The sequence below is a fragment of the Phodopus roborovskii genome, unplaced genomic scaffold (genome assembly GCF_943737965.1).
Source record: "Phodopus roborovskii unplaced genomic scaffold, PHOROB, whole genome shotgun sequence".
Classification (NCBI taxonomy): Eukaryota; Metazoa; Chordata; class Mammalia; order Rodentia; family Cricetidae; genus Phodopus; species Phodopus roborovskii.
The window spans coordinates 39,135,789-39,161,516 of record NW_026126410.1 but is presented as its reverse complement, the minus strand read 5'-3'; the positions used below and the strand labels follow the sequence as shown (position 1 = coordinate 39,161,516).

Here is a 25,728-nt window from a genome sequence, read left to right as displayed (position 1 = left end):
ATTCTGTAGCTGCTATGTGGCTCCATAAGGCCAGGTCCACACCAGGGAGCCACAGATGATTTCTTTGTCTCTGTCCTAGAATGACTCTTCCTCCAGACAGCTTGGAGGGTTAGGGTTATGGTTATCTGGAGGAAGAGTCAATTCTAAGAAGGAAAAAACAGAGATGCTGTGTTCATCTATCAGATGGCTTGTAAACCAGGATGGGCTAGGATGATTTTGCTGAGGTTATCTTGATTTTGATGTGTTTCTGGAGATGCACGGGGGTAGAATCCCTGCACTGCCACAGTGCCCATGCCCTGTAAAACAAAGGTCCCTTGATCTTCCACTTTCTCCAAAAGCACAAATAACACTCCCCCTCCCTGGAAAAAAATCTGTGTGGCATTTACCTCCAAGACTTACAAGATTTATGCAGGAGGCTCTTTTCAGACAACAAACTTAGAAAGCAGCCTGACGAATAGAATAGTTTTCTGGGTGCCTCTGTAAATAACCAGGTTTTAATGGTCACTGTAGATTCGAGACAAGATGTATGGTCTTCAGTGCACATTCAAGTTTTGTCTTCAGTAGTTCCCTTAAATTGAGAGTCAGAACATCTCCAGGAATGTCCATCCGAATGGACAGGTACAGTGGTTCTGGGAGGGAGATTTAGTTTCTGATGCTTTGGGGTAAAGCTAGCTGTCAGTGCCCTTGAAAATAACAACACAAGGATATGGACTTATGCCCCAGCATGCCTTATGCTGTGCTGCAATTAGGTTATTGCTGGGAAACCCTGGGACCTGACAGACAGTGACCAAGAATAGACATCAAGATGACTCTTCCCTCCCCCTGCCTCCTGTACTTCTCCAGTTTTTTGATAAAAGACTTTGAGCAGTATCAGGTGTGATATCCAAGGAAATAAACTTCTGATGCCCCTCTGCATTGGGCCACAGAGTGAGTGGAGTCAGAGTCATGGCTCATGAATGTCCTGTGCACTCTCCAGCATCCTTCCAAAACAGCTTTAGACTCAGCCTGGCAAAAGGGCCTTCAGAAAGATTCTAACAGACTGCCCCTTGACCTTTCCTGGCAAGAGCAGGGAGTGCAGAATTATTATACTTTTATATAGAGCCACAAAATTATATTCAAACTTGTAATTAAAAATGTTTGGATATCTACAAGCAAAGAAGCTTAGCATATGAAATTTAATTTTTACCTGGGAGGAGTTTTGCAGTTATTATAAATTGCTTCAAATATATTTCTTTCCTGGATGGAATGGACCACAAGTTTGGCTCACTGCTTCCTTCTTATTGTCTCAATTAACTGCTGATGAAAGCAATCTATAATTTGGCACCTTATTAATTAGTCACTTCTCAGAGTTCTTAGTGGTCAGTCTCATACACATAAACTCATCTTTATCAACAAGGGAAATAAAACTCAACCAGTCTCATTTTATTTTTCAATTGCTGCTTTGGAATAATTCATCAGTACATTCTTGAATAGTGCATCTGCATGGGCCAGGCATAATTATTATAGAAAATCCTGGGTGTTCCCATGGAGAGTATCCAGACCAAGGTATGTCCTGAGCATCATGACAGGCTGAGACTTCAAGGCAAGTTTTATTAGTTATTCAAAGTGCCAGGGGGAGAGGGCTATCTCCCATTTGGGTTCTGCTCCAGGTTACAAAGGAAATTCTCAGAGTGGAAAGAAGATGTGGGCTCAACAAACGGGAAAATCAGAGACAGGTGTTTCACAAGTTACATTTTGATTATTTGCTTTTTGAGATTTTGAGACAGGGTTTCACTGTGTAGCCCCTGGCAGGCCTGAAACTTACTACTGAGAACAGACTGGATTTGAACTCACAGAAATCCACCTGCCTGTGCCTCCCAAGTGCTGGAATTAAAGGTGTGCAAAACCACATGGGATGCGATTTTTAAAATACTTGACTGGAGATGGTTTACATAAACAAAAGATTGCTTTCAATATATCATACATAGGCTGTACAAAGTTCCTTTAAGAACTAGACATTAAGCTTCAAAAATGTGCAAGTATAATGCATTTTCTGTATAGTTTTTCTGTAGTGATTTGACTAGGAAAGAGATGGCTTTATGGCTTCTATAAGAAAATGACACATTAACTTACAACATAATTTACAATGAGAAAGTACCAGATATAGACCCTGTAGATTCATTATTCTCTGCATTTACACTTTACAATATATTTATGTATTGATGTTTTATTAATTTTGATAATTTCACTTATGTAGAATTTGGTATATAAAAAAAGCTTTGAGATGACAGGAATTATAGTGTGAATTATGCAGTTCCAAGAGGCTTTCACTTTTGTTTTTTTATTTTTTTTCTAAAAGTTCTAAGTATGTGTTTTTGAGGATGTATATTTTAAAGTTTCATTAATTTCTGGATTAGACACATAGAATTGTCATTTGAACAACAGTTGCCCTTGTTCAAATACTAACTTCTTACCATATACAAAATCACCAATGCCTAGCTAAAATGCTACCATCCATTTGCTCAGATGTCTCTATTCAGAAATGGTAATGATAACTTGTCAGTCATTAGAGAAGAGTATCCTATGGTATGACTGACATTTCTCTAGGATAGAAAGTTTCACAAGGGTGAAAATGTTACAGTGGAGTATGTAGCAGTAACAAGTTAATTGAAGACTGTGGTAGTATGCTTGTATCTTCCACAAATTCTAAAATTGAGCATAAATTCAAGGTACTAAGCAGGGATGATACGAAGCCTTCATTCCTGAGATTTCTGACCCCTGTAATGTATCCCAGAATGATCTCTTAGGGCTACCTCAATGAACCAGTAATTGTGCTTCTCTAAACATCAAATCTACTACCACCTTGGTCTTAGATAATTTAGCTTTCAGAATTGTGACATGCAAATTTCCACTGTATAAAAATGATGACATTTGTGGTATTCTGTTATAGCGACTCAAACAGATAACTACATCACTGTGGAATAAGCAGAAAGGCTATGATGTTTCCTTTATCTAACCAGCTGAGCTTAAAACGTGGAACAAGGTGTGTGTGTGTAGTATGTTCATGGTGCATATTTGAATGCATGTTTCATCCTAAGGAGAAGGAACAAGGACTTCGGTTATTTACACTAACTGTTGGAATGTATGTTTCTTTCTTTTGTAAGGAGGGATTTCACCTCCTTATACCATGTGCGCAGTCTACACACAGATAGCTAAAGTTGGAATCAGAAACATATAAAATTTAGCATGACTCCACCCCTCTAGTAACTCACTGCCTTGGACTCAGAGGCCATCCAGGAAGAACAGCAGGCAGAAGCCAGAGCTGGAGAGTCTCTTTGAAGATATTTACACAGTGAGTAGAAACTGAAAAGGCTTTCTCAAACCTGTTCCTTAGTCAAATTGTTGAAGGTCTTCTTTTGATTCCCTTTGCTGCGGGTTCATGAAAGGTCCACGATGTACTGCATAAGGTCAAGAAATAGCATGGAACATGTAGTGTCTGGTTTTATAACATTTCCCAGGGTTATATTGTGGTTAATGAATCCACAATATTCCACAGCCTGCTTTATGGATGTCCATGCATCTCACATCAGAGACCCAAGAAAGACAGAAGTTCTTTCTAGAGAGCCACAAAGCTTAGTGGGGAAGGACAGAAATCCCTTCCCTACAGGAATATGTCCCTCAGAGTTACCTTTCTCCTGTTGGTTTTTGTTGATTCTATTGTTTTGTGCATGTTAGACAGGACCTGTATGATAGTTAATTTTGGGTACCATCTTGATTGGATTAAGAAACACCCAGGAGATGAGTGAAACATACCTCTGGCTATTCCTATGAGGTGGTTTCAGACTCAGCAGATCATGGGGACGTTGCTCAATGGAGGGTTTAGTTTATTTATAAATTTAAGATTTCAATAGAAGCTTGGGAGGATGAACTGTGGAAGGTGAGACCGAGTTGAGGAAGTATGTCACTGGGGTGCTTTCTTAGGGGTGACATCTTTCCCTGGATCCTTCCTATTATCCCATCATCTGCTTTCTGTCTGGTGTGAGGTGAGTTACTCTGTCGAGCTCTCCCTGATAAGATGGGAAGAAACCTCAGACACTGTGAGCTAAATAAACCTTTTCACTCTTGAGTTGAGGTTTCCTTTCTTTCTTTCTTGATTTTTTCCACTTTAGATATTTTAGTAATAGTAACATGAATTCTAACTAAACACTTTGTATTCACATTTTAGTGACTATAAATGTTGCTTCTGGCTATTTACCAACTAGAACAGTTTCACTCACCACTGTGCTTACCATAGGCAGCCAACACATTTGTAGACTTGCCATCTATTGGAAGATACATGATGTAATAATGTCCTAGACATACAGAAATTCCATTAGCTGTCATTTAGGAGCCCAAATGAACATTCTGTACATTTGTTCCTTTTTCCTTCTTGGTGTCAAAGTCAGGGCCTATGACAGTGAATATATAATGACCCATATATTGGGAATATCCCACAGAGAGTTTATATACTTTCACTTGACTTAATCTGCATGTATATGGGGATATGTGTGCTTATTCTATATTTTCCTTGATACCCATTAACATAAGCATTAAAGGTAAAAGGCTCTGAAGTTAGGGATAACTCACCAGTGTCAATGACTTGCCCCACAGTTGGCTGTTGAGGAGCCGGCACCCACCCCCAGTCCTGGTGACTCAGCTACACACAGATTCTTGCTTCTGAGTTGTTCTGCTTCCAAGCCGTGCTTTCCTTTTGCTATTCTAGATTGTACAGAAAAGCATTTCCTAGCAGATGCTTGGTGTGCTAGCCATCTCTCTTCAGCTCTGAAGGAACACTTACGGTACCAGAAAACCACAGGGCTCATTCACAGGCGGCCTATTTCTCAAAGGACAAGGAAATTTACTGGCATTCGGTTCATTTTTCTGTTCCCAGAGGCAATCCCTTTTTAATTGATTCCTCTTTAATTTCCTTACATACCCTCACTTTGCCTTCAGTCTCTGATGCTGTCAGAATTCATTCACATTCTCTTGGGCACCCTTAGGGTAATGCAAAGACACTTATTTGGATTTCTAGAGAATTCATTCTTTCAGAAATTAAAAGTCAGCCCTTAGTTTAAAAACAAAATGCAGTGTGACTCCATTATGGTTTGGGTACAGAGTTTCTCCAAGAGTCACATGTTGGAGGCTTGGTCCTAGGCGTGGGTATGCCTTGATGGAGATGGTGGAAACTATAAGAGGAGGGGCCTTGATTACGTGTTAGACAAGTCAGTTGCAGAGAATGCTGTCTGTAGACATATCTGATGCAGTTCTTGTGGAACCGGGGCTAGATGCTGAGTCAATGGGTTGTTAGAAAACAAAACTACAACAAAACAAACAAATTATGTGGCTCCCAAATCTCTTGCTTCCTGTTTCACCATGTGGCTATTTCTTCCATATGCTGTCCTTCTGAGATCACCTGTCATGCTGTGACATAACCTAAGGGGCTCCCAACAGAGACCAAATTGATGATGTAGCCTTCATGGTCTGTCAGCCTTTAAAACCTTGACCTAAATTACTCTTCTTTGTAGTCAGATTCAAGTTATGTTGTGATGGCAACAGAGAAAGAACTAATGTAGTCAAAACATGGTGCCTGAGACATGAGTCAGATGCTCACTCACTCACATGAGTGTAGAAATATGTGACACAATGCACCTTGAAAGTTGCTTTTTTTAACAGCCCATCCTTGACACACATCCTTATGCTTCTCTCTTTGGTTTACTTCAATCAGATCCCTTCTCATGTCAAGCTGCATTAGACAAGTTTGTTCTAACTGTCTTTCCTGTAAGATGATCCTAAGTCCTAGGTCCCAATCTGTGTATATTTGAAAGCCAAGAAGAGCCAGACATTATGACATCCTTGGGAACAAGACATGATCATGAAGGACTGTGAAGCCTGTGTCACCTGTGGACACACTAAACAAGGGGCTGTGCAATCTCACAGGATGTTTTAAAGACTACAGGTGTCTTTCTCTTTTACCAACCCTGCAGAGTTAGCCAACAGCCTAAGAAACCCCATTTTACATCCCAGTGGGCAGTGCACAATTTTCCCCCACACCCTTTTGCCTCAGAAGCTCCAGTGATCTCCTCTCTGTGACGTGTCCCCAGCTTCTCTGTCTCTGAGCTCTGCATTCCGTAGTCTCCACCAATGGATGTTCTCATGTGACTACTGATAGAATATTAGGGCTTTGGCCTCTGCTGCTCAACAGTGAGCCCCCAGCCCTGAGAAGAGTGCCAGGCATGAGAGTCATGCTCTTTAAATTCCATTGGCTTCAGTGAAATGGCACAGCATTACAGAGCTAAGAAGGGGTGGGACTATATGCTCACACATCTGTCTATGTGTTAAATCTCTCAACCACTGCCTTCTGGGTTTACAGGGTTCTGTGGAGTGTAACAACTCTTTCTTCTCTATCTGCAATCAGGCTGGCTCCTGTTTCATGCTTTCTGTTCTTAGATACTGACATCACACAGATCCTCTGGAATTTGGGTTGAGTCTCTCTTCTCTGGCGTCCTAACCTGCTGCCTGGAGCCTCTTTCTGGACTTGTCTTCATTTTTCTGCTAGTCAGACTGTCTTATTTCAGGGTTCTGTTTCCTCCCGTTTTAGGCTTTTATTTATCTAGGATACAGTTTTCAAATACGGTATCTTTTCTAGGACAGTGTGCCTAGAGGATGGATTTTCTGAGGAGCTGCATGTTAGAGCATGTCTGAATTTTCCTTTACAGTAGGAAACAGGGTGTGAGTAGATCTGGGGTTAAGAATTACTCCCTTAGCTCCTCAGGCAGAACCTCTTGTTCTCTGCTGTCCAAAGCTGTGACTGCTTAGTCAGGTGAAGTCTTTTATTTCCCTCCAGAGACACTGGGGTCTTTTTATCTTGGTGCTTTGAATTTTCATGATGTGGAATAAGGAACACTTTCAATTCCTAGCACAAGGTGTTTCTGACTAAGGCTGGAGCCCCAAGGAATTCTACCTTATGACTTTGATAATTTACCTTCTCTACGCCCTTTCTGAGACCTAGTCATACATTATATCTCCTGAAGGAAGTTGTCTTGGCTCTTCTTCCCTTACCCTTCCTTCCCTTTTCCATCTCTATCCCTTTTTATTTTCTACCTTCTGGGTTATTCCTTAGCTGTTTTCCAGTCATTTTTATCATTTGTTTTCAGTTTTATGAGCTATGTTTTCATAGTCTACAAGGATTTTCATGTTCTTTGTTCCTTCTACATATCCTAGCCAGTTTTTATTTAATGAATTCAAGATCTTCCTAAATCCTCTTCAATACCAGACCTCAAGCTTTTGCTTATTTCTTTTAATTTCTTACATCCCTTAAATTATCTGTTCCTTCTGAGAGATAATTTTTCTATTTTAGTCTCTCTTTTTCAGGCCAATAATTCTCTCCCATTCCTCTGTAATCCTTGTTAATTTATCATATTTGAGGAAGAGAAACCCCGCAGCAGCTTCTTTCAGAAGTGTGAGTAGAAGTGTTTCCCACTAGGCATGGCAACCTTCATTCTTCATAATGACTTGGTGGTAAGCAGCATCCTCCACCTTCCTCCCAACCCTTGTGTATGCCATGTAACTTGAACTTCACTCAGGACACCATCTGAACCAGGAGTCTGACTCTAATGCTGTTTATGGTATTATTCAAGATAAAACTCGAACTCCTTTTTCTTGGAATACTCCCTAATCATTCTGATCGGAGAGGGGACACAGGGAAAGATGGATAGCAATTTAGGACCGATCATGGCAAACATTAACTTTTACTTTGTCCATGGCATCTTCAGCTTCATGTTTCAGAGTCCTCAGAAGCCACAGCTTGACTCTAACTCATAACTTCCAGTGTTTTCAAAACTTTTTATTGGCTTATTAGCGATACTGGAGTCTATGTCCTGTCTCCTGGTGACGTCACTTCCCATGGTATCCCCACATCTGAATTTGGGGATGGTATGTGAGAAACAGTATGGCAAATGTGAGGCAGAGGATACCTGTTGAACCAGTCCTTGTGATTTCAATTAAGTTTTTAGTTTAAATTTTCCCAGGTAATTTAAATACAATACAAATAACTATTTGCATCGAAGGAATTCAATATGAAGATACCACTTCCCTTTCCCAAACAAGTTAATCTGTTTACTACATTTCCACTGGCAGGGTTAGAATGAGGTGGGAAGGATAGGAGGAGAGGTACTATTACCTTTGAGTTAAACATTAATAAAGAGAAATGATAGCATGGCTTCTTATGCCTTCTCGAATGTGAACTCAGTTTCAAGACTGTAGCCATGTGCTTCCTGGAAGAGGATGCTGTAAGCAGCAATCTCCCCACTCCTGTTTCACCTGGACATTGATTGGATAGAAATTGGATAGCCAGGAAAGGTCAATATAGATACTACATACACTTAACTTGCAGCTATGGAGGATTTGATCCTTCTGTGAATTCTGGCCTGCTAGGCAGATGGCGACTTAGACACGCTAATGTGCACACAGGATCCATCATGCTGGAGCCAAGTGTCTGCCTTCTTAGGGTTAGGGAGCAATGACCGGAGCCTCTAAGAAGACACCAAGACTATGGTTGCCTACTGTAAAGTAGGAGTGCTGAGTTTTTGAAGGAGAAAGTCAGGATGTGGTAAATGATCTATACTCCTCAAGTGGGTGAAGGCATGGAGTCCTAGAATGTACCCACAACATACGAGTGGTGGTAGATGTTATACATTCTCCACAGATTCAAATGTTCCAGGCAAAATGGTCTTCCAGTGCAAAAGCCCTAGGGTGGTTGGGTGAGGGGGTTGGCCAGTAGAAATACAGGTGTCTGTTGGCTTGGAGAGCTGCCCAGGGAGTCTCTTCCTGGGAGATCTGCTGACATTACAGATGAGAGGATGTTTCCTTAACCAAGTGAAGGTATAAGATCTCAGGCTGATCAAATAACGAGTAGAAAATGTAAATGTGAACAGGGATTTTTTTAAGGTCTAATTTTCATTGATGTCTAGAGCATGAGTGAGTAGATGCTCATGAAATGCACCCCACTCTTGTTTGAAGGCTAGGAAATCATGAGCTCCAGGAAGAAAAATGAAAGAACAGGGGCCAGGCATCCCATTGCTTCTGGAACAAACTCCAGGAGCTGAGTGTTAAACAAAGTCCCCTCTGACCTTATCCAGTGACCACGCCCTTCAACTCTGGGATCATCTCCTCCAGGAGAGGAGTGGGGCACAGCACACCCTACAGGGGCTTTGATTAACACTTTCCCTTTTGTTTATTAAAAGAGCCAGACCTGGGGACCTCAGTCAGGGATTGAACGATGGCTCCAAATTATTAAAACTCAGAGTTTACAGTACTTGATCCACTCCAAGCAGGATAATTGAGGTCCATTTGGCTGGAGTATAAGATGATCATGCCTTGACTAAATAACTCTCCATATAAGGGCAATTCCCATGGAAATCACTGGCTAAGAATTTACATTTCATGTGTTATTTCCCTCTCAAAGGAAGCTTCTGAAGCTTGACAACTTCAATACATATTTACAACTTGTATTTGTATTTCTAACAGGATTAATTTGGCTCTAAATTCAGAAAATGAAAGATCATGCTATTTCCTTCACAAAAAGGAACAAAAATTGGTAAGTGAAATCATACTCAATAGGATGTTGAAACATTCTTGAGAGGCTTTTTCTTCCTTCAAAATCACCAGAGATTTATATACACTAAAATCTACACCTGTAGGCAAAAAATATCTATGCCCTTACTATTTTTTGTTAGTGACATAAAAATATGTCCTCTACTTATGGGTTACATATAGCTTAGACTATGAAGATTCTAATCAAAATTGTCCAGGTTAAATGACACTCCTGTCATCTGCAGATTTTGCCAAAGAATACATCATTTCCATCATTTCTGAACTTCAGCAGTCAGCTCTGAGGGATAGAGGTAAAAATCACACCACCTCAATCAGCTGTTGGAGATCACAGGATGTCCACCTGGCACAGTAAGTGATTCAAGACAAATGTTTTGTAGCATAATGCATTTTTCAGTACAATTCTTCCTCATCCATATTTAATGTGTTTGTTCACTGAGATAAATACATTTAACTCAATGTACAGAAAATTAAGTTAAGCAAAGAGACTGTCAAGTGAATAATGTCAAAGCCAAGTTCTATCATTCAGAGTGCTTTCTTACTCTAATGTTTTTTAAGCCATCAGCACTGAGTTTCACTCCTTGGGAAAGAGCAGGAGATTGTTGTAATACTTGGGTCCAGGCAGAAAGAACGCTTTCAAGTCCTTTCTGTTTGCTTACCCGTTATTCTTGACCCATCTTGCACAGAGTTCCCAGAACAGTTGCTAACAGGCAAAGATGGGCTTGCCAACCCTCTGCAGAGAGGATGACATCACAGGCCCTTTTGGGTAGGGCCCATTTCCTTTTTCTGTGCTATCCTCTCTGGTCACTCTCCTGACATTTCTTACCCTCACTCATCTTTGATGAACAGATACTGATGTGCTGGTCCTTTGTGCCTTGTCCATCACCACATACACATAATGATGCTTTGTTAGTTCCAGCTACATTACATTTCAAACTAGTTCCTCATTCAAAGTTAAGATCCTAGGATGGTTTTCTCAAAGAAGCATGCTAGGCACACTTGAGATCCCACTAATTGGCCCCTTCTGGATTTTCCCAGTCTACACTGGTATTAAAACTGAAATTGGAGCAGTTTTCTTGAAAAACTGAAAATGGTGGCTCATGAATGTAATCCCATCCCAGCCCCTTGGAGGTGAAGACAGGCAGACCAGAGTAATTGTTGTATGTTCAGAGCCATCCTGGGCTACACATCAACTTCTAGTTCAACCTCGACTGTGGTGGGAGACACTGTTTTTAAACCATCCTCAACTGAAGAAGTCATGCATTTGGAACACAGGGATGATGACTCTTTTACACACTAATTACAGGATGTGCATGCTTTCCAGTTCCCAATGGTTGCTTTCTGCCTATTGAAAAAAATGTGTGATTTCTTTCCAGCTATTTCTAAGCCCCCATGTTGGTTATCTGATAAATAAATCTAAAATAACTTTTAATGAGTCAGAAATGCACAAATACATCACATTACCTTAATTACTTCTAAAAGGCTAAGAGTAGATACTATAGCGACCTTTTCTGAAACATCAAGTATGAAGGTGTTTAAAGTTCGGCACCTCCAATGATGCAGAACTGATTTCCACTCAGTTTTGTACAATAAAAAGATATAATTGTATAAGAAAAAACACTACTAAAAATCATGGGTATCTAATGACCCAAGACCCCAAAACTTAAAATTTGGTGGGTTTAATCCAGGTTGTGAAATCTCTAAAGTCTAGGGTTAGCATCTATAAAGTTATGTCACCAGCATGACCCAGTAGAGAAGGTGCATGTGTTACTTCCTGCCAAAAGTCTTTCCACCACAGACAGCCTGAAATCCTTAGATAGCATTCTGCAATCTTGTCTTCATTTTAGCTAGACAAACAAGTCCTGAATAGAACTCTGATCCGTATATCCAACTTTCTGTGTGTCATGTGCGCTGGGAATATGGCAGGATGCCACCACATGTAAAAACCTAGGTCTACTCAGGTGCTTTTCGAAGCTGTTCCATCCTCTCCATCACGGAAACTATGTTTTGTTGGTAATCTTTTTCTTACCACCATCACCTAAGTCATGAGAAAATCACATGGGCATGCCCACTTGCACACACACACACACACACACACACACACACAAACACACACTCACACACCCTGTTGTTCATCACCTTCCATTAAGTATGCTTTCACAATTAACTTTAACTTACATTACTGTAGTAACTCCCCCAAATTACAGTCTTACTTTTGCCTTTGATCCACAAATTTTATTCCTTATATATCAGCAAGAATAAGCCTGTGACAAACAAAGCCAGGCCGTGTCATCCCTGCTCCTGCTCTCAATCTTGTAAGGCCTTCCTGATCTATCGATCCTTCTATCCCAGCCCCTTGGCAAACGGTCAACCTCATCCCATGGCCTTCCTTCTGCTTACTGATTTCCCCATTGTTCACACCAGGGACACCCTACTCCTCAGCCTTCAAACTCACTTTATCACAGCACCCTTCCTCTAGCACCACTACTTGGGGAAAGACTCAAAAGTCACCTGCTCATTAGACACTTCCTTAGCCACCCTACTGAATGTATTTTTTAAAATAATTTTTAATTTAAATTTGAAACAAGCTTGTTTTCCATGTCAATCCCAGGTCTCACACCCCCTGTCCTCCCCTGTCCCCCCACCAACCCTCATCCCATCCCCTTTCTGCTCCCCAAGGAGGGTGAGGCCTTCCATGGGGAGTCTTCAAAGTCTCTCATATTATTTGGAGCAGGGCTTAGGCCGTCCCCCCATGTGTCTAGGCTGAGAGGGTATTGGCTCCCAAAGTCCATTCCTACACTAGGGATAAATACTGATTCACTACCAGAGGCCCAGTTCTCCTAACACCCACATTCAGGGATTCTGAGTCGGTCCTATGCTATTTTCCCAGCTATTAGACTGGAGTCCATGAGCTCCACCTTGTTCAGGTCAGCAGTTTTTATGTGTTTCTCCAGCCTGGTCTTGACCCTCTTTTTAAAAGATAATTTTATGCCCTCTATATTTGAGAAGAGGTTAGAGATTTTAGTGGTTACATAATCTTCAGAGACTGACCCAGTGGTGGCACATGAAATACATAACAAAGGAATGTGAAATTAGTTATTAAAGGGTATCACTACCCTCTATGGATGCTTTAGTGGTCAGTGACAGATTTCCCAATTCCCAGCTTTGCTGAGACAAAATCTATTTTGTAACCTCAATGTGTTTGTTGTGATCTTTCAATTAGCAGATGGGTGACTCCTAACTTTCTGATGCTTGGAATGTTTTCAAACACAGGGCATCAGAGTATGAAAGTTCATCTGTGAGTTCACATAGACCACAGTCTGTCTTCTACATCTCTCTTAGGCTATTGGGTCCCGATTCTCTAAGTAGAACATGAAATCTTATTTAAACCCAATGTTCACACACTCTGACAGGATAATTTTGAACTCAAAACCACCAGTATCAATTTGCATGAGAAAATCTTTAAATGAATGTTTTAACATGTATGTTAAACAAATGAATTCAAACATTTAAAATGTTCATTGCAACTCTAAAATTAAGACTCTTCAATATCACATCAGATATCTTTTCTAACTAGGTACCAAAAATGAGATGTGGCCAGAAAATACGAGGAACAGATGGGTGAGAATGTGCTGGTCAACTGGAGGTTCCCTTTCTGGCCAGAGAAACAGAGAAGAAACTGAAATGCATACACACACATCACCACCACCACCATCACCACCAATACCACCAATACCACCAACACCAGCAATGCCAACAGCAACAGCAGCAGCAGCAGCAGCAAAGACTTTGAAAAATTCTTTGCAGACATCAAAACATTAACCATTTTTTAAAATCAACTCATTTTTTTCTAAAGTCAACAATACAGGGGACAGTTGGGTTCTTAGTTATCATATTTCCTTTCTTTAGACTTTTCTTCAAGATCCTACACATTCAGCTGCCTGGCCACACCCTCTGCTTCCATGCAGTGGTGCAATGTGACAAGACATACATCTGTCACACATAAGCAGGTGTCACACATAACCAAGTAAACAACAATCATAGTTTCTTTCCTCAAGTAAACTCAGAAATGAAATATGGTCTTTAGTGGTCTGGGCCTTGGACCAGGATTCCTTGAAGCTTCTCACAGTAGCTGGTGGGTGGGAGGTAGGGGGCTATTGGGGGGAGGGAGCATGGGGGTGTCCCCTGGCTTCAGTCTCTGTAACTTCCCACTTCTCTGCTTCTTCTTGGTCTGATCTCATAAATTTAAATTTTGGTGCCTGTTTCCCAGGCTGCTCTTCAAACTAGCAGCTACATTGGAGATATTGGGCATTACTAATGGTTTCCCAAATGTCACTCTCCAGGCAATGCAGCACAGCGAGAGTGAATATTTTCCATTCTGTAAACTCACACCACACATCTGTAGGCAGCACATCCCAGCCTGCATCCTGCTAAGCTAGGCTAGTCCACGCTGGCAATTACTGTGTTTGAATTAAAGATGCCCTTGGCCACCTGCCTTGTGCCTGCAACAAGTTCCCTTTTTTTTTAATCCTATTTATCTTCACAGTCATCTATTTGTGTCAAGAAAAGAAACATATGAGCACAGCATCTGTTACCAGAGTCACAAAATTACCAATACGCCTATAAGGGAAGAAATAGGCAATAAATCCAGATTACTAGTCAGGTGTTTAAGGAGGGAGCATTAGTCTTGCAATCACAGTGTCTTGTTGAAGCTGAGCATATGTTGCTAACAGCAGATTCGCCAGGGCAGGCACCATAGAAATGTCACCTCTTCTGAACTGGTAGCATGGAAAGCAGCCCCTCCCCCAACTCCAGTCCAACTCCCCATCCGACCCCCGACCTCCACGCAAGCCTATAAAGAAATAGGTAACACGTTGAAGACACTTTCGTATTGGTTTCTTTACTCTGCTGTTGTAACCTACTTAAGTTCAGAATCTGATTTTTTGGGGGAAAAAAAAATCTAACTTTCTCTGTCAACTAACTCTGATCATACCCACTGGAATAGTTACTGGATTTCTTTCTGGATGCAAGCAACAGGTCTATATGGTCCTACCAAATTAACCTTGTTGCTGGATTTAAGTCTTCAGATTCTGGGGAGGTAAGAGGGAGGACAGGAGGGTTTTAGAGGCAGACCACACCATAGACACACCTGAAGAAGGATGCTGACTGTCTTTCCAGGCAAGCCCTGACATCGCCCACAGCCCCAGAATCTGAAAACTGGCCCCAAGACATGCTCAGACCTGCTGCTTGGATCCAGTCGCTCCGTGTACCCCGATATGCGCTCAGGTGAGACGTTCCAGGGAACCAACCCCCTTACCTGCCAGGCTGCCCGGCCTCTGGAGGGTGGCCGTGGCATACAGTTCTTGCGAGTGCTTGCTGTACTGCTCGGACGCGTGGACCAGGCGCTTGGTGGGCGACAGGGTGGCGTAGGTACCGATGGTGGAGCTCAGCTGGTGGATGGGCGAAGAGGAGATGGTGGACTGCACGGTGGGGGGCGAGGTCACGCGAATCGGGGACAGGCCGGCCGAGGACACGACGATGTTGATGGGCGAGCTGGTGCTGTAGGACTTGGCCAGGCGGCTGGGCGACTGCTTGGGCGAGGAACCTCGCGGCGCGGCGTAGGCAGCACCCTCAGGGGCCGAGCCTCCGCGCTGCAGCTTGGTGGGCGAGCCGCCCTGCGTGGTGGTCAGCGGGGAGCCCCCGCGCGGCGGCGCTGGCAGAGTGGAGCTGGAGTAGTAGAGCGCGGCGGCGGCGGGAGGCGCGTCGGGCAGGTGGAAGGCGCTGCCCAGGCTGGGCGCGAACGGCTCCCGCGGAGGCGGAGGCGGCGGCGCGGGCTCGGACCCCGCCAGGTGCCCCGCGCGACCGGTTGTGCCCTGTGCCGGAAGAGCAGAGAACACGCGCCCTCAGTGATGGAGAAGCAGCCGCCCACCCGCCCCGCCCGCCCGCTCGCCCGGCTGCAAAGGACAACTTCTGCGCCCAGATCGTGGCAACCTAAGCTGCAAAAGGAGAGGGACGCGAACTCACGCCCCAGTCCGTTCCCAGGCAGATTCTTCCTTTCCAGGGAGAAAGGAGTGGGCTAGCAAAGACAGGCTGACAAAGGGGCGAGAGGAATGCCTCTGCTCAGCGTTCCAAGAGGTTTTAGTCACAAGGAAAAAAAAAAAAAAAAAAAAAAAATTAAAGGCCACCCAACTGGCGATCTCTCAGAATGCCATCTTTCTGGCAGTTTTAATAAACACTCCAGACATTAAATGCTCTCATTATTTCAGGAGACACACCTCCTGCCACCAAAAACTGACGGAATTGCATATTTAGACACCTTACATCTAAGAGAGTACTTAGAATTTATTCTGCTGCTTTTCCGTTAAGACTCTTGGGGTTGGGGGCAGGAGTTAAACAGAGGGAGAAATGCTACCTCACAAGAGTAAGCTTGGGTTTTCAGTATAAAAAAAAAAAAAAAAAAAAAAAAAAAATCTAGAGGAAGCAGACCAATTAAAAGTGAAACGACAAAAAGTGCTTCTCTTTTCTGGATTTTAAAAGTGTACTCTAGATGGCTCAGTACATCTCTCTCTGGAAGTCTTCTAGGAGCCCCTGCAGCTGTGTCTTCCAACTGAAAGCCAGTTGCCTTCCTTTACTTAGAACACAAAAAAGACATGGGTTGGGGTGGAGCTAGAAAGATCACTGAAGGAGAAAGCAGTTTCCTTGAATATTTCCCTGAGACAAATTTGCATCACAATGAAAACACTACACTGTCAACCACTTCTGGGGAGCATGTCTTGATCCTTCAAGCTTCCTTCCACTTAGGGGAAGAGAAAGAGTCTAGGGAGTCCCTGGAGCAAAAAGCTAGTAGCTTTGCTCTGTGTGTGAGAGAAACTGGAAAAGAAGGTTTGGGAACAAGGAGTGCTGGCTGGACAGGGAAGAGAGCAAGCAGCTGAAGTGAAGGGGACAGAAGAGCAGGTACGTGCTCTCCACAGAACATTTCAGTTGTGTCTCTTGCCCTCTGTGATGGCTTTTGGCAAGTGGGAGGCTGGGCAATTGCGCTGGACACACACAGCATCTCAGACTGTCTCTGGGATATCAGGAGAAATGCTGAAGGTTTAGCTGGGCAGCATCAAGTTCCTCTAATAAGAACAAGTTGGGACTTGGGAGACATCTCAGTTAGTAAAATCTTGCCTCCTGAGCTTGAAGAGTCTAGCTTGATCCCTAAAACCCAGCTTGAAGGAGGGGCAAACGTGGTTCCTGCATACTAGGGAGGCAGATAGTTTAAGCATCCCTGGGGCTCCCTAGCCTGCCAGCATAGTCTCAGGGAAGAATTCCAGACCAATGACAGACACTGTTGGGTAGGAGGAAGTATACAGAATGGAGGGAGGACACTTAGGGCTGACTCTGACCACACCCTGACATAGGTACATGCACCCACATGCACATGTATGCAAGTGTAAACACTCATTTACACACACACTCCAAGCATAGCTTTGTGTGCCAGCTCTGTGTGTATTTCTCTCACACATATTGGTTTATATATAATGTGTACATCTAATATAAATTTCATAAGTGCATTATGTATCCCAGTTTGAACTGTGATTATTTTTAGTGTAACAGAAGGAGTAGAAGGCAAGCCCCATGCATTTGCTCCAAGAAGTCTCTCTAGCAACCACAGCCGGGACCTCATCCACAAAGGAGACCACAGTAGCACTTGCTTAACAATGAGAAAGTGGTTCATAAACTTGGCTCCTGAGGTTTTAGCCTTGAGAATTTTAAGACTGTACAAGCTCTGCAGAACTCCGTTATCTCCATAGATCCCAGACCTGAGGTCCAACCTCATCCTGAGAAGCCTCGAGCTTTTCCCTCAGCAGTAATTCTAAGCATGGAACATAACAGGCTGGGTTTCCCACAACAAACTGCAGGTGAAAATTGTCAGAGGAACTTTTAAAACATGTTAAACTGCCATGAATTATTCTAGACATTTCATTCAGAACCTTTAAGGTAGGACCTAAGCCACAGGCAGCCAACCCACTTTCCCAGGAGATTGCAATACCCAACACACATGAGAAACAGTTCTGAGAGCTGTGGCTGTAGAGGGTGCTGCCTGTTCACCAGGCAAAAGCAGTGTTATCTTGAACAGAACAGAAACCCTGCTGGAAGCCAAGATACCACTGTTTGGACAAGCTCTCTAGGTGATTCCATCCCCAGAAAACTTTGAGAAGCAACTATGGCAGACCATCTGGTTCTGGGGGTCTGAAGTGGGTCCTGGGGTTGGCATTTCTAACCGTCTGTCAAGGGAGGTAGACAGTACTGATCTAAAATTTTGTGACAAGCCCACAGACATTTTCCTTCTGAGGATCTGCTGTGTTCATTGTTGACTAGGACTTCTCAACCCAGTACCCAGCCAGTAAGTGGTGGGAGAGTTTGATACACAAAGACAATGATGGGGAAAATGAGAATAGGGGAGCATCCTGCTTCCAATAACACCTTGTTATGTCTTCTGTGGGACAATAATAACCTTGTAGCACATTAATGATGCCATTACCAAATGCCATTCATTATTTTAATAAATACTGATACATATAACTAGTTTAAGTGCAGTTGTCATTCCTCCTAGCAGTGGATGAAGGTTGATATGGAGATATACAACTGGTCAGAGCACAAAGAATAAGTAATTGTGAACTGCTTAGCTCTCAACTGTATTGAACTACCTCCTTTAAATGCTCAGGAACTTCATCCAAGAAGAACAAAAATATTGTTAAAAGTCAGAAAACAGGGAGGAGTGCTGTGTAGTAGTGTCCTCTATGCACAACAAAACCAGTGCAAAAGTAACTTAGCATCTATGGCTGCCTGCTGAAGACCTTAAAAAGAGATAAGGTCAGTCTCAGCACGAATGGGACAATGTATCAAAATGTTTTACCCAGGAGATACTAAAAGGAGATGCTTGCTGAGGGATGGAGAATTTGTTTTCCTCAGAGGTGTGGCCCTGCTAGGTTGTCTATGTTCCAGTGGATGACCACACAAAGTGCACAAATTGGACTGGTTGGGTTTCAAACAAATAAGAAGGAGGCATGAACTTGAGCAGAGTAAGCTGGGGTGTAGGATGAATAGGGGGCAAAACGGGGTGAGAGTGAGGGGTGTGTATTACTATAAAACCTTGTGTGCATGTTTGAAATTCTCAAGGGATACATATATATTTTTATGTGTCTTTTTTATAGTAGATGGAGGCTGCCTTAGAGACCCACAACAAGTCAAAATGCATAGAATAAATGACCGTGGCATGCCTAGCCCCACTTGTTAAATTTACTATGAAGCCCCATACTTACAGTTCAAGGGTCATTGCTAAAGAGAGATAGTTAGATTTTTAAGAGCCAGAGCACAGGACAGTAACTTTTTATATGTGACAGGGAAGCTGCACCCATGAAACCTCAACGATGTGTCTGCCTCAGCATGATCTGCAGAATGATCACACAAGTTGACATCCCAACATGTCAACATAGATGGTGGAAATTTCACAAGGCCCCACCCCTAGATGAAGACCTACAGGCTCTGAGAGAGGAAGGATCAGATTTCTCCAAGGATGAACTCCCCAAGAGATTTTGCAATCCCAAGTGGCCATCCATAAAAGAAAGCATGTACATATGAGCAACACTAGAAGGGTGTGTGTGTGTGTGTCTGTCTGTCTGTCTGTGTGTGTATGTGTGTAAAACAATAGTAATTAAAGAAGAAGAGGTCATACATTTGAGACACAGGGGGTAGTTGGAGCATGAGCATGGAGAGGGAGTATTGTAAATAATGGATATACAGTCACATGTATGAAATTTTTGACAATAAAAATAATTTAAAAAGGAATAACTCAATTAAAAAGCTACTTAACTAATTAAATAGGAAAATTTCTCAATATTTCTGTATTTGAATGGTGTATAATCCAGGAAAGCTACAGTTTGTAAGCACCTTTGCTATACATTCATCTGTTGGAATGATTAATCTTAGAACAATATTCTGTTGAATGTGAACATCTACATAGTTTCCTTAAATTGTCCCCAAATCTGCAGAAATTGTGGAAAATGCCATATTACCTCTAGACATTTTGAAAGAAAAGGTGTCCAAGTCAAAAATAGGCATATAGGAGGGGTTTGGTCAAATTTTTAACAAGAAGAAAAGAAAGGAGAAAGAAGCATTCTCTCTGAGACAGTAAGTATTATTCACTGTGTACTAAAATGTGACTTTAACATAGCATGCTGTTTTCATTTGTTCAAAACCCTCCATCACTTGGCCTTTCCATGACACCACCCTTACTGGTACCTGTTGAGCAGCATGGTCATGTTTACTCACTGTAAGCCTGGCAATGTCCCAAACCGGTATGTCTTGATATGGCAGCCACTGGGCAGACAAACTCCCCAAGTGTTTCAAATGGTGCTTGTCAGCTTAAGGTCTGGACTTAGTTTACATTTGATCAATCTCAATTTACATAGACACATGTAACTGGAGACCACCTTATTGGACTGAACAGCTGCAAAGCCCATTGATAGCCATACCAAACGATCCAGAGGTTCTATGGCCCATCACAGGGACTGATGGAGTGATAAATGTCTAAGAACAGTTCATCATTTGTGCAGAAGTGGGAATATGGGAGCATGCATCCACTTCTGTTTCACTGCATAAATTCATTTAGTAACTCTCAGCCAGTCTGGGAGACATAAGTTTGCAGTTTAAGTCTACTTTACAATTCATGGGATGGCTTATTATAACCCATTGTTGAATCAAAAACAGTACACAATAGATGTAGAGAACTCAACCCACTCCTGTAGGGGTTCATCTCTACCTCTAAGTTTGTACACTAAGTCTATTTTCAAAATTACATATCAGCCAAAATTTGACTTTTTTTTTTTTAAATTAAGGATTAGAATCCTTTCCATAGGGATATTTATAAGCAATGCCAATGGAAAGAAATGTGTCATTGTTGAAAAGGTTCTTAAGGAACAATAGTGATGTGGGTAATGCTCTTGCTCACTGTTAAGATGTGTCACCCACATTGGTTTAATAAAATGCTGATTGGCCAGGCAGACAAGACTAGGAGAATTCTGGGAAGAGGAAAGGCAGAGATGTTGCTGCCAGCCAGATGCAGAGGAAGCATGATGAGAATGCCTTACTGAGAAAAGATACCAAGGCACGTGTCTAACCATGATAATAATTGTGGGTTAATTTAAGTTGTAAGAGCGAGATAGTAATCCGCTTGAGCAGCAGGCCAAAAGGTTTATAATTAATATAAGCTTCTGTGTGTTTATTTCGGACTAAATGGCTATGGGACCAGGTGGACAGAAATGTCCATCAACAAATAATGATAAACACATTTCACAAGAACTTGGATCAGAATGGGCCTGGATGTTGTCCTGGGTACATGCTCAGTGTAAGCTCTGTTTAATCTTGTCACTGTGAGAAAATCCTTAAGAAAAATAGAAACCATAAACTTGTAAATGTTTTTTTATATGACAAATACTTCACATCTCGTTGCATGTAAGTTTTAGTTTGGACAAACTTAGGATATGCTGTTTTAGATTCTATTTTTGTGTTTGTGTACATGTATGCATGTGTGCGTGTTACTCGTCTGTTTATTGTGGCTATTTCTGTGCAATGGATTCACGCCTCTTTGATAGAACTGTTTAATAGAGGATATACTGTCTAATTGCTACTGAAAGGTAATTGGATGTGGAAATTGGGGGAAGTTGGGGGAAGAAGGGACAACAGGCTTTAAAACAGAGCACAAGCTTGATGCATCAGTTCACTCACTAACTCCACAAGTCACTAACTCAAGGAGCTGCCCCAGCACGGTAAGCCATGTGCTCTGGAAGTGGGCTCACCAGTTCTCTTGAATATGGTCTTTTTTCTGTGATATTTCATTGCATTTTAGTGTGTGGTATACTATCTCACTCACAAGCATGATACTGTTCTGTTTTGGAAGAACAGAGATCCTGAGAATACGGTGGATTTAATCCAGAAACTTGCACTGGCCTCAATAGCACACAGTTGCTCCCTGATCTTCATTCTGAATCATCTACAAAAGAACCAGGGATGGCAAAGAGGTCACAAAGGGGACCTTTCTTGGAGCCTGGATGCTTATTTTAGTCTCTTTTTTGGTATTCCGAATATAAACAAATCAAAGCACAGCAGAAGGAGAAAAGAAGAAAGACCCCAGTGCCTTGGTTCCAGCTCTCAAGTGACCTGACAGCTAACAAGCTCTCAGGAAACGTGAGTTCCAACCATGGGGACACTACCATCATGCTAAATGAAACCACATCTTATAAAGCACGTCCCCGATTTATGACAGCCCTTATGAGGACACACTGAGACCTGCCAAGTTTACTGAAGTCGTCAGAATGTCCCCAGCTCTGGGAGAGGAGCGATGTTTGCTCAGAATCTAGGCAGCTAGCGCAGTGCAGTCAGGAATGGGCAACTGAAGTTGCTGGTTGGTGGCCTCCCAAGATGAGCCCCCTGAATGTCTATTGCAGTCTGCTGTCTCCTTTGTACCCAGACTCGGTTTCCTGTGGTTATGACACATGGGCAGACCTGTCACTAAAGGTTCCCCTCTGAAGACAGCTCTGAATGGTGGTGACTAAGTCCCAGTGGGCTGAAGTGCATCTGGGTCAGCACAGGGTCATGAAAGAAAAGTCTGGACTGCACATTTCAAAGCAAGCAGAGTCTCCACATCCAGGCTGCCAAGACAGGAGCAGGAGCACAGCCCTGGACTTGCACCAGAAAGGGTGACATCTGCAGGAGCTAACACAGTGCAGTCTAGGTGACTGCAAAGTGGTCAGACAGTAAGGAGATGCCTGGGGTTTACTCCTCCAATGACTCAGAAGAGCCAGGATGAAGAACAAGGCACTGCAATGACATCTTTGGAGACACTGATTTCTCACTGAGAACCATCAAGTAAGGTGATTTTGTAAGGTCAGCTCAGGGCTGATTAAAGCTCTAGAGAAATCATTACGGTTTCTTAGAAGACACTTGTGGCAGTTCTGGGCTTCACACAGTTTGGACAATGACTGGCTCTCCCACCTTTCAAAAGACAAAAATGACCAACTCTAAAATGCTAATGGTTTTACTAAAGCAGTCTGTAAAATGTAACTATGAGGATAAATTTACATCCCCAAGGGAGTTATGTTCCCTGTATCTGCTCTTTATTGTAACAAATTGGCTTCTGCAATGCTACCATTGTTCACAGGAATTTGATAACTGTTCCTCTGCAATGGTTCACAGAAGGAGATAGCAACCTTTAATTTCAAAGGGAAGAAAATCCTGGTACTGTAAGAAAGATTTGATTTTGGAAACAGTCAAGTAAAATGATGTGATGCTTGTCTAGCGATTCTCTCAAGGGTACTGGCTTTGATAAAAACAGATAAACAACATAAAGGGAAGAGACAGCATCTATGTACAGAGCCCACACTGTCCCTGAAGGCACTAACTGCCACAGTGGTTACCATCAGTGGGAAATGAAGGGCTAGTAAAATTGTAGGTAACATCTCACTGGCAAATTCAACTTTATTGAAGAAAAAATGAAGATAAATTTTTTCCCCTTCAGTTAAAGGGCCAAAAGACCAAGACCTTGTCGATCATTACTTTGTACTGGAGGGTCCCAAAACTATGGAAAGTAATAAATAGAAGAGGAGAAAGAGAAGGAAGAGGGTAAGGACAGTAGGAATAGGAGAGAAACAAGAAGAAGGCCTGGCTTTGGCAGGCTTTTGGGAATCAATTCCTAATGCTGGGATGCCTTGCCCAGCCTTAGAACAAGGAGAGGAGCTAGGTCCCACCTCAACTTGATATAACATGCTTTGTTACCCCCCCCCCACGGGAAATCTGCCCCTTTCTGAACAGAGATGGGTTACAATGAGGGGCAAAAGGGAGGTGGGGGAGATGCAGGACTAGGGAGAGGAGCGAGAAGAACCTGCAGTTGAGATGTAAAATAAATGAAAAAAATAGTTAATAAAAGGAAGGCATGGCAGGACAGGAGGCAGGAGAATGAGAAGACACACCGGAGATGTGGAGAGATCCTGCAAGCCACCAGGCTCCTGGTGATGCAGCAGGAGGTACCAAGTATGCCAATTCTCCACCCCTTAAACTCTTAGGATTTCAAGATGTCATTAGAACAAACATAGTGCTACAAATTTTTGGATCCTTGGATACTGAGTTTTCCTGTCCTTTATCTTCCTTTTAATAAAAATTTAGTGGGGTCATAGCTAATAGGGCATTCTAATAAATATTTTATGTATGAACACTTCCATAAACCCAAAATAGAAAGAAAAGTGGAGAAGAAATCACAAAACAATGACACAAAGATCCTATACATACTTAACATAAGCAATATATAGGAAGGGCGTCTTAGTGGCTCATCTTTTTATAGTCTACATGAACACTGGCAAAAACATATCACATCAAACTTTCACTTCAGCACAAAGCTTTGTCAGTACAACTTTAATATTCTAAATATTTGCACAGAAAAAGAAATGCTAGCTGAAACACAAATATATACTCCCCTAAATTCAAAACACTTCAATTGTCAAAGCCAGATTAAACATATCTATACTAGAAATGAAAAAAAGGGGAGAAGACTCCAAAGCAAAGCATGAAATGCAGATATACCAGAAGCATTTTAAAACTATCTGAAAAAAAATCCTCCTGCCAGAGTCCCACAGATATGCCAAATAAAATGTATAAAACAACATGCTCTGTCCTCTAAACACTGCATGCTGGATGCATACTATGCATTCTACCTGGCATACATCTATGCAAAGCTGTGTTTTCTAAATGTACTGGTGGTAACTTGACTTTCAAACTAGTACTTTAAGATAATTTATCTTATGTTTAAGTAAGCAAGAGTGATCCTTCCCAAGCTGAGATCAATGAAATGGCTGATTATTGGAAACTTTTCCCTCCTCTGAACCTTTGCTGACTTTCGGTTCTACCTTACCACCACTCATAAAGTAGCCGTGTAATATTGCATGCTCCAACAATGTACTCAGTTCCCTCTCGGAGACATGAACATTGACATATTCATAATTATGATACAGCATACATAGGGACTTTTAAGACCTGAAGTCAGTGTAACATTAAACAGATAGGCCAGATTGAAAAGGAATGAGGGGTTTTGTTCTATAAAAAAGCTTGTTGCTCTTCTACTAGTGTCTGTTATTGTATGGTTTCATTTTAGGTAACTGTCACATGATTATGAGTTTCCTGCTGGCCATTTCCCTAGGATTACCAAGGCATATTTAGGTCCTTCCTGGAAATATGTGAATGGCTTTAAAAATATGTCTGAGCTCTGAGAGCCCTTTTCCAGGGTTGTGTCCTCAGATATATAATTTCATATTTCTCATTTATTTTGTGTCGTTTAGCAGTGACTTGCTAGATGATTTTACTTTATTTTTAGACATGAGAAAAGAATCATTTTCAGAATGGCTCTTTTATGCCATAAGTTGTGTGAACAGAATTTCAAGTAATAAACAGGAAATTTTACATGCATGGAAGCAAGAAAAACCTAGAGGCTAGTTAACTCCTTGTTCTCCAACCTACACAGAAGCTGGTATGGCATCATTACGATGTATCATCCTGATGCTGGCAGAACCTGGTAGAACTTGGTGGACCTTAAGCCAGCTAGTAAGGATGTAGAAATTATTTTTTATAGGTGAAAATCTGCATTGAATCAAACCAATGGGAACTGAATCAAACAAATGGGAACCATATCAAACCAACGGGAACCTTGGGCAATGCCCTTTACAAATAGTCATGCTCTGCTCAGAACTCTTCATTGGCTTCTTACTTACTCAAAGATGAGCTCTACCAATGATTCACTTAAGTCTCTTGGCAAATCTGTGTACCCTGCTCTAGTTGCCAGACCTTCATGTTGTTTTATTAATATGCCCGACAACTCCACTTGGAGGTCATGACACTCACCTTCTCCCTATAACTATGCCCCTCTCTAAATGTCTCCTCCACAAAATTCTACAGTGTCTTATTTTCCTCCCAAGTATCATCCTATTCCATGTCCATTTCCTTCCCCCAAGTGATTGTCACTTTCTAGTATATGATATACACTATGCGCTTTAGTTATTTGAAGTGTTGACT

At 42.1% G+C, this 25,728-nt stretch overlaps 1 protein-coding gene across 1 annotated transcript in view; it reads right to left on the bottom strand.

Annotated features, from left to right (window-relative positions):
- Positions 1-25,728, bottom strand: part of Ctnnd2 (catenin delta 2) — a 791,514-nt gene that overhangs the window by 344,839 nt on the left and 420,947 nt on the right. The window contains exon 7 of the mRNA XM_051182606.1: positions 14,945-15,500. Coding sequence (XP_051038563.1) covers positions 14,945-15,500 — 556 coding nt within the window. The remainder of the gene's footprint in view (positions 1-14,944; positions 15,501-25,728) is intronic.